General features: G+C 34.4%; 1 protein-coding gene across 1 annotated transcript in view; it reads left to right on the plus strand.

Moving 5' to 3' along the window:
• hepacam2 (HEPACAM family member 2) overlaps positions 1-5689 on the plus strand; it is a 34387-nt gene extending 28698 nt beyond the window's left edge. Inside the window, exons 6-9 of the mRNA XM_061983471.1 lie at positions 2760-2781; positions 2867-2901; positions 5390-5463; positions 5548-5689. Coding sequence (XP_061839455.1) covers positions 2760-2781; positions 2867-2901; positions 5390-5463; positions 5548-5658 — 242 coding nt within the window. The 3' untranslated portion in view covers positions 5659-5689. The remainder of the gene's footprint in view (positions 1-2759; positions 2782-2866; positions 2902-5389; positions 5464-5547) is intronic.
• The last annotated feature ends 5210 nt before the right edge of the window (positions 5690-10899 follow it).

Raw genomic sequence — 10899 nt, forward strand, 5'->3', positions numbered from 1 at the left:
TTTGATGTTTTTAGCAAAATATAGTAAAAATGTATTTTTTTATTTTTATTTTTTAAATTAATAAATATATTTATTTTTAGGTCAAATAAACATAATAATACAATTTATCTCTAGTCTGGATGATTTAGTTCTTGTCACCCTGTTGTCCTCCCGTCATGAAAAAAGGCTGTCCTCACTCAGGTCCGCATGGAGCTGGAGGGGGTGTGGCTTCCAGCTCCGGCTGAAAATCGGGAGATTTTCGAGAGAATATTTGTCCCGGGAATTTTTTTGGGAGAGGCGCTGAATTTCGGGAGTCTCCCGGAAAATTCGGGAGGGTTGGCAAGTATGGCCTACAGTATGTCTCCGTTCCGCGGCCTTGATGTCGTGCAGTCGATAAGTCCAGAGTCAACAAACAACCGGTGTGTGTCCATGAGAGACAAGAAGGGAGTTTGTTGTGTCTTCACTGCACTGTCCTTCAGGAGAGTCTCCAAGCCAGGGAAACAATCCAAGTAAGAATGTTTTGTATGCGAGTGAAAATAACATTTGCTTTTCACTCTAAATTGTCTTTGACTGGTCCTCAAAAATTACCGATTCCGATATCAACCGATATATACAGTCGTGGAATTAACACATTATTAAGCCTAATAATGTTGTGAATTTTGTTGTGATGCCCCGCTGGATGCATTAAACAATGTAACAAGGTTTTCCAAAATAAATCAACTCAAGTTATGGAAAAGAAAAATGCCAACATGGCACTGCCATATTTATTATTGAAGTCACAAAGTGCATTATTTTTTTTAAACATGCCTCAAAACAGCAGCTTGGAATTTGGGACGCATGAGGAGGTTGAGGGGGGCAGGGTTGAGGTGGGGGGTGGGGGGGTGTAGGGGATAGGGGGGGTGTAGTTAGTGCTTCAAGGGGTTCTGGGTATTTGTTCTGTTGTTTTTATGTTGTGTTACGGTGCGGATGTTCTCCCGAAATGTGTTTTGTCATTCTTGTTTGGTGTGGGTTCACAGTGTGGCGCATATTTGTAACAGTGTTTAAGTTGTTTGTACGGCCACCCTCAGTGTGACCTGTATGGCTGTCAGAGGTGGGTAGAGTAGCCAGAAATTGTACTCAAGTAAGAGTACTGTTACTTTAGAGATTTATTACTCAAGTAAAAGTAAGGAGTAGTCACCCAAATATTTACTTGAGTAAAAGTAAAAAGTATGTTGTGAAAAAACTACTCAAGTACTGAGTAACTGATGAGTAACATACACACACATATCATATATATATATATATATATATATATATATATACACATACATTGATATATACAGTATATCATTTATATGTATTTATTTTGCCGTTTTTGTTTACATGTTAAAGGTGTTTTAATGAATATACATGCATGTTTAACACATATAGATTCCTTTCTTTCATGAAGACAAGAATATAAGTTGGTGTATTACCTGATTCTGATGACTTGCATTGATTGTAATCAGACAGTAGTGATGATAACGTCCACGTTTTCAAATGCAGGAGAAAAAAAGTTCCTCCTTTCTGTCTAATACCACATGAAAGTGGTTGGTTTTTGGTATCTTATTTGTCCAGCTTCCATTTTCGTTTTCACACACTTTACAAGAAATACATTGGCGGCAAATTCCGTAGCTTGCTAGCTTGTTTGCGCTGGCTTTTGGAGACTCTTATTTTGAAAGCGCAGGCGCGATGGAGCGGCACTTTTATTGTGAAGACAGGAACTGTGCAGTCAGTCTTTAGGCTTTTGACGGGATGTACGTTTGAAATAAAAAAGTGTCTTTTTTCCTTCACACTTTTGATTGATTGATTGAAACTTTTATTAGTAGATTGCACAGTACAGTACATATTCCGTACAATTGACCACTAAATGGTAACACCCCAATAAGTTTTTCAACTTGTTTAAGTCAGGTCATGTGACCGCCTGGCTCTGTTTGATTGGTCCAACGTCACCAGTGACTGCATCTGATTGGTGGAACGGAGTCAAACGTCACCAGTAACGCAGGCACTATGAAGGTCTGTCTGACAGACCAAAACAAACAAAGCGTGCATTAACAGATCGATAAAAATTAGTAGCGAGTAGCGAGCTGAATGTAGATAAAAGTAGCGGAGTAAAAGTAGCGTTTCTTCTCTATAAATATACTCAAGTAAAAGTAAAAGTAAGTTGCATTAAAACTACTCTTAGAAGTACAATTTATCCCAAAAGTTACTCAAGTAGATGTAACGGAGTAAATGTAGCGCGTTACTACCCACCTCTGATGGCTGTTGACCAAGTATGCCTGGCATTCACTTGTGTGTGTGTGTGTGTGAAAAGCCGTAGATATTATGTGACTGGGCCGGCACGCCCCCAATATTGTTATCTGAGTGGAAATCGGGACAAATTCGGGAGAATGGTTGCCCCGGGAGATTTTCGGGAGGGGCACTGAAATTCGGGAGTCTCCCGGGAAAATGGGGAGGGTTGGCAAGTATGACTGGGAGACGCAACATGCTCTGTACGTCTCCCTAAGTCCGTGTACACAGCTGCGTTTTAAAAAGTCATCAATTTTACTGTTTGAAACCGATACCGATAATTTCCGATATTACATTTTAAAGCATTTATCGGCCGATAAAATCGGCAGTCCGATATTATCGGACATCTCTAATCAGAAGTATATGATACTCGCTTCAATATAGAGGCAACAGGTTTTCTATGATCCTGGTACTTGACTAGTTCCCTATAGCTTGCCTGTTCAATCTAATCTCCTTCTTGTTCTTATCCGCAGTGCTCATGAGCATTTACAAGAGGTAAGAGTCATGGCTATTCAGTCATTAAGGTTCTCATTTTCACCCTCTAGTAAGTTTGACTAATTGACTGGTTTGTCTTTGGCAGACCACTCTCCGATCAGAAGCGACCACATCGATCAGGTGAGTCAGTTTTATGTCGAGTGCTGGCATTTTCCTCAACTTTTCCCATCAAACTTGTTGGAGCCATTTCGGACATATTTACACATATTTCTTATGTTTACATACTTTGTTTAAAGTAAATGTAATTATACAGCAATAGCTCACAATGATTGTATATTTGCTATTTTGCTATATTATTGGTAAATAGTTTAAAAATATTATCTTTCACTTCCTATCCATGGAGCTGTGCTCTATTAGTTTGTTCTTTTTGGACTGGGTGTCGTAAATTGTCAGCAACTGCCGTAAATGTTTTTGTTTTTTAAATTGAACAATTTACATACAAACATATATTTTCAATGTACACAAAAATCAAGGCACTTTCAACACATCTCAACAAATTTTTTTTTTGTTTTCATTTAATTTTTATTGACATCCAGCATCAGACGTTCCTATCCATTACATTATATTTACATACATCACATATCTGCCCTAAATGTCAAAATATTTTTTTGTTTGTATCCCAACGTTGCCACCCCATCCAAAAGAGAGAGAAAAAGAAGAAGCAAGAAAACAAAATAATAATATTAACAGATAAGTCAATTAAATAAAGAAAAAATAAATAATAATAATACATTCATAATAATCAGAAATAAAATAAAATAATATAAAAAGATAGTAAATAATAATTTAAAAAAGAAGAATAAAAAAATTACAGAAAAAAATTATATATATATATATATATATATATATATATATATATTTATTTATTTTAATTCTGTATTTATATATACATATATATATATATATTTTTTTTTAATTATATATATATATATATATATATATATATATATATATATATATATATATATATATATATATATATATATATATATATATATATGGCACTAGTGTGTGAATGTGAGTGTGAATGTTGTCTGTCTATCTGTGTTGGCCCTGGGATGAGGTGGCGACTTGTCCAGGGTGTACCCCGCCTTCCGCCCGATTGTAGCTGAGATAGGCTCCAGCGCTCCCCGCGACCCCAAAAGGGAATAAGCGGTAGAAAATGGAAAATGGATAATACATTAATAATAATCAGAAATAAAATAAAAGAATATAAACAGATAGTAAATAATAATTAAAAAAGAAAAAAATACAGAAAGAAATATAAAAAATTATATATGTAAAAATATATAAAAAATTATATATATAATATATATATATATATATATATATATATATATATTTATATATATCTATATATATGTATATATATATTACATGTATATAATTTTTTATATTTTTTTTCTGTATATTTTTTTCTGTATTTTTTTATATACAGAATACAGAAAAAAAAAAATAAAAAATTACATATATAAAAAATATATAAAAAATTATATATATATAATATATATATATATATATTTATATATACATGTTGTGTTTGCTGTTGTTGTTTTTGTCTCTCTGTCTAATCCCCCTCTTGTCCCCACAATTTCCCCCTCTGTCTTCTTTTTCCCCTCTTTCTATCCCCTCCTGCTCCGGCCCGGCTGCACTAAATGATAATATAAATACATTTAATAAAGTCAAATACAAATAAGGCAACAAGAGAAGTATCCTACACTTCTCTTTTGTAAAGTACATTTGTACAGCCGATAAGGGCATCTACATCAACTATATGATTTGCCTGAGAAGCTGGACAGGACAGAAAAAAATAATAAAATAAAATAAAGAAAGAAAGAAAGAAAGAAAGAAAAAAAGAAAAAAATACAGAAAAAAATATTACAAATGTTATATATATATATATATATATATATATATATATATATATATATATATATATATATATATATATATATATATATATATATATATAGGGAGTAATGCCTTTTTCAACAAATTCAAACATCAGCTTTCACAAACCATGTGAAGGAAAGAAAACTAAAGCAAACAAATAGAATATATAAAAATAATAACAATAAATAATAATAGAAAATTAGGATAAGATACAAAATTCAAACAGACAAAAGAAGGCTCATCTAAATCACTTTAAATTAATAACACAATCAATTTAAGGGATTTAGTATATTTAATCAGTTTCCAAGATTTAATTGATCATTTTAAATTTGACTATCATGTATTGGTGACTCAGTGTGGTGGCCTTTATTCAGAAAAGTATCGAAATACATTTTGGTATCGGTACCAGAACCAAAATATTGGTATCGGGACAACCCTATTGCAGAGATATAATTAGCGAATATTATTAAAATCAAGAGTTTGATTACTAATTCAGTGTTAATATTTGAGTGGCCTCACTGCGGTGGAAAAGTTGGGCCCTAGGGTCAAAAAGTTTGAGAACCCATTACATTTTTAAACCCAATGTTTACTCCTTTTCTAGTCTTTAATGACTTATTTACATTTTTAAACCCAATGTTTACCCCTTTTCTAGTCTTGAATGACTTATGTCCAAATAGTATATTTCTGGTCTAATTAGAGAACCTTTTCTTCACAGGTCATGAGGATGCTACTGAAGACTTTGGTATCTACGAGTTTGTCTCCATACCTGGGAAAATGGACTCTGCCCAGGTGTGTTGTTTTGTCATGCTCACAGTGGTACCTGGGAGAGGTCCGACCACAACCTGATTCTTTTTCTCTTCGACCGTCCTACAGGCGTCATGTCGATCTCTGGCTCGCCTGGAGTCTGTGCAGGATATGCACACCACAATCTACGATGTGATCCGACACGTTCCTGAGACCCCCGGACAGAGTTTGATAAAATGACTTTTAAGAAAAAACACTTTTATACTGTTTGTAAACAAGCCCAAGGCACTGTCTTTGGTGACTCACTATTTTTGCACCAGAGATGTTGATTGTGCACTAAGGTAGATCAGTTATGAAATTATTTATATTTAATATTTAAAGGTAGGCGTGGCCATGACATAGCATAGCAAGAATGCAATCAGATCCCTTGAATGACTATAAGGCGAGAGAGATAAGAGATATGTGTAGACTGCAATATGACGCCAGTAAACAACACCAACATGCTTTTTGACGACGTTTAATCAACGTCGGGTTCTGACGTTGATTTGAACGTTGAATTTTGGTCATTTTTTAAATCATTACTCTACAAAACAAAGACAATGTTGAAACGACATGCTTTTTGACGACGTTTAATCAACGTCGGGTTCTGCCGTCGATTTGACCATTGAATTTTGGTCATTTTTTAACCAATATTCTACAACACAAACACAACGTTGAAACAACATGCTTTTTGACGACGTTTAATCAACGATTTACCATTGAATTTTGGTAATTTTGGTCATTTTTTAACCAATGTTCTACAACACAAACACAACGTTAAAACAATATGCTTTTCAACGAAGTTTAATCAATGATTTACCATTGAATTTTGGTAATTTTGGTCATTTTTTAACCAATGTTCTACAACACAAACACAACGTTAAAACAATATCCTTTTTGACGACGTTTAATCAACAATTAACCATTGAATTTTTGGTCATTTTGGTCATTTTTTAACCAATATTCTACAACCCAAACACCACGTTGAAACAACATGCTTTTTGACGACGTTTAATCAACGATTAACCATTGAGTTTTGGTCATTTTGGTCATTTTTTAACCAATATTCTACAACACAAATACAACGTTGAAACAACATGCTTTTTGACGACGTTTAATCAACGTCGGGTTCTGACGTTGATTTGAACGTTGAATTTTGGCATTTTTTTAAATCATTATTCTACAACACAAATACAACGTTAAAACAACATGCTTTTTGACGATGTTTAATCAACGTCGGGTTCTGCCGTCGATTTGACCATTGAAGTTTGGTAATTTTTTTAACCAATACTCTACAACTCAAACACAACGTTGAAACGACATGCTTTTTGACGAAGTTTAATCAACGATTAACCATTGAATTTTGTTCATTTTAGTCATTTTTTAACCAATATTCTACAACACAAACACCACGTTGAAACAACATGCTTTTTGACGACGTTTAATCAACGTCGGGTTCTGACGTTGATTTGAACGTTGAATTTTGGTCATTTTTTAAATCATTATTATACAAAACAAATACAATGTTGAATGAACATGCTTTTTGACGACATTTAATCAACGTCGGGTTCTGCCGTCGATTTGAACATTGAATTTTGGTCATTTTTTTAACCAATATTCTACAACACAAACACAACGTTGAAACAACATGCTTTTTGACGACGTTTAATCAACGATTAACCATTGAATTTTTGGTCATTTTCGTCATTTTTTAACCAATATTCTACAACCCAAACACAACGTTGAAACAACATGCTTTTTGACAGCGTTTAATCAACGATTTACCATTGAATTTTGGTCATTTTGGTCATTTTTTTTAACCAATATTCTACAACACAAACACAACGTTGAAACAACATGCTTTTTGACGACGTTTAATCAACGATTTACCATTGAATTTTGGTCATTTTGGTCATTTTTTTAACCAATATTCTACAACACCAACACAACGTTGAAACAACATGCTTTTTGACGACGTTTAATCACTGATTTACCATTGAATTTTGGTAATTTTGGTCATTTTTTAACCAATGCTTTACAACACAAACACAACGTTAAAACAATATGCTTTTTGACGACGTTTAATCAACGATTAACCATTGAATTTTTGGTCATTTTTTAACCAATATTCTACAAACCAAACACCACGTTGAAACAACATGCTTTTTGACGATGTTTATTGAACGTCGGGTTCTGACGTTGATTTGAACGTTGAATTTTGGTATTTTTTAAAATCATTATTCTACAACACAAATACGTTAAAACAACATGCTTTTTGACGATGTTTAATCAACGTCGGGTTCTGCCGTCGATTTGACCATTGAAGTTTGGTAATTTTTTTAACCAATACTCTACAACTCAAACACAACGTTGAAACAACATGCTTTTTGACGAAGTTTAATCAACGATTAACAATTGAATTTTGTTCATTTTAGTCATTTTTTAACCAATATTCTACAACACAAACACCACGTTGAAACAACATGCTTTTTGACGACGTTTAATCAACGTCGGGTTCTGACGTTGATTTGAACGTTGAATTTTGGTCATTTTTTAAATCATTATTATACAAAACAAATACAATGTTGAATCAACATGCTTTTTGACGACATTTAATCAACGTCAGGTTCTGCCGTCGATTTGAACATTGAATTTTGGTCATTTTTTAACCAATATTCTACAACACAAACACAAAGTTGAAACAACATGCTTTTTGACGACGTTTAATCAACGATTAACCATTGAATTTTTCGTCATTTTGGTCATTTTTTAACCAATATCCTACAACCCAAACACAACGTTGAAACGACATGCTTTTTGACGACGTTTAATCAACGATTAACCATTGAATTTTGGTAATTTTGGTCATTTTTTAACCAATATTCTACAACCCAAACACCACGTTGAAACAACATGCTTTTTGACGATGTTTAATCAACGTCAGGTTCTGCCGTCGATTTGACCATTGAAGTTTGGTAATTTTTTTAACCAATACTCTACAACTCAAACACAACGTTGAAACAACATGCTTTTTGACGAAGTTTAATCAACGATTAACCATTGAATTTTGTTCATTTTGGTCATTTTTTAACCAATATTCTACAACACAAACACCACGTTGAAACAACATGCTTTTTGACCACGTTTAATCAACGTCGGGTTCTGACGTTGATTTGAACGTTGAATTTTGGTCATTTTTTAAATCATTATTATACAAAACAAATACAATGTTGAATCAACATGCTTTTTGACGACATTTAATCAACGTCGGGTTCTGACGTCGATTTGAACATTGAATTTTGGTCGATTTTTTAACCAATATTCTACAACACAAACACAACGTTGAAACAACATGCTTTTTGACGACGTTTAATCAACGATTTACCATTGAATTTTGGTCATTTTTTAACCAATGTTCTACAACACAAACACAACGTTGAAACAACATGCTTTTTGACGACGTTTAATCAACGACTGACCATTGAATTTTGGTCATTTTGGTCATTTTTTAGCCAATATTCTACAACCCAAACACCACGTTGAAACAACATGCTTTTTGACGATGTTTAATCAACGTCGGGTTCTACCGTCGATTTGACCATTGAAGTTTGGTAATTTTTTTAACCAATACTCTACAACTCAAACACAACGTTGAAACAACATGCTTTTTGACGAAGTTTAATCAACGATTAACCATTGAATTTTGTTCATTTTAGTCATTTTTTAACCAATATTCTGCAACACAAACACCATGTTGAAACAACATGCTTTTTGACGACGTTTAATCAACGTTGGGTTCTGACGTTGATTTGAACGTTGAATTTTGGTCATTTTTTCAATCATTATTATACAAAACAAATACAATGTTGAAACAACATGCTTTTTGACTACATTTAATCAACGTCAGGTTCTGCCGTCGATTTGAACATTGAATTTTGGTCATTTTTTTAACCAATATTCTACAACACAAACACAACGTTGAAACAACATGCTTTTTGACGACGTTTAATCAACGATTAACCTTTGAATTTTTGTCATTTTGGTCATTTTTTAATCTATATTCTACAATACAAACACCACGTTGAAACAACATGCTTTTTGACGACGTTTAATCAACGTTGATTTGAACGTTGAATTTTGGTCATTTTTTAAAATCATTATTCTACAATACAAATACAACGTTGAAACAACATGCTTTTTGATGACGTTTAATCAACGATTAACCATTGAATTTTGGTCATTTTTTTAACCAATATTCTACAACACAAACACCACGTTGAAACAACATGCTTTTTGATGACGTTTAATCAACGATTAACCATTGAATTTTGGTCATTTTAGTCATTTTTTAACCAATATTCTACAACACAAACACCACGTTGAAACAACATGCTTTTTGGCGACGTTTAATCAACGTCGGGTACTTTAAATGTTCCATTGAAAATAAAAAACATTACACAAGGCACTCAAAAATCTGTCAAAATGTTTTAGTACGACTTTGAAGCCGTACCACCATTGCACCCGCTCATCGGCAGTGCGCCTTATGGTTAAAAAAAAAATACGGTTTAAATGTTGTTACAATGTTGGATACTCATGTTGAAAAATGCCAAGCTGTCAAATTATAAGTGTGGAGGGGGGCGTGGCCTGCGGGCCTGCCGCGGAACGGGGTGTGCCAGGACCGGCCTCGAAGACAGCGACAGGTGCATGGACGCAGGAGAGAAAGACAGTTTGCTGGAAAGCAAAAGACTTTGCACTATTCTATGAAGCAAATGTAGAGGTTGCTCTCTAGTGGGTTCTTCAGACCACCACACACTGCCAGGAGAGCCAGGACCTCCGGGTATAACACTGTTTTATTTTCATAGAATAGTGCAAAGTCTTTTGCTTTCCAGCAAACTGTCTTTCTCTCCTGCGTCCCCTCAGCAGCACCTCCAACTCCCACTGCTCGTCTCATCACGGCTGCTGCTAATAAAGGCGACAGGTGATTAGATAACAAGGTCCACCTTGGCCGTCTACGCACCTGTCGCTGTCTTCGAGGCCGGTCCTGGCACACCCCGTTCCGCGGCAGGCCACACAGGCCACGCCCCCCCTCCACAATATGTTTCATACATTTTGCCGTCAGCCTGCGCGCTGTTTTTTTGATGCCTCTGTTCACAGGGTTTTGCAGTCTGGCGACGTTGTGATGTCACAGCGAGGTGGAAGTTCTTATTTGGATACTAATTAGGGTAGTATAAAGGTAGTAAAAAGTATTATGTGCCACACGCAGTGACATAAATGTGGCTTTTTTTTTTTTGTATGAATCGATCTGTTAGTGTGCCGGTGTACCTAATGTTGTGGCCGGGTGAATCTGCTTAATGTTTATGAAGTTTTTTTTATTTTTATTTTTCCGTTGTCTGGAGGGAAGAAAAATAGCGGAGACGACTTCAAGATATATAATTCAAACTC

This window comes from Nerophis lumbriciformis, linkage group LG21, assembly GCF_033978685.3.
Source record: "Nerophis lumbriciformis linkage group LG21, RoL_Nlum_v2.1, whole genome shotgun sequence".
NCBI classification, from domain to species: domain Eukaryota; kingdom Metazoa; phylum Chordata; class Actinopteri; order Syngnathiformes; family Syngnathidae; genus Nerophis; species Nerophis lumbriciformis.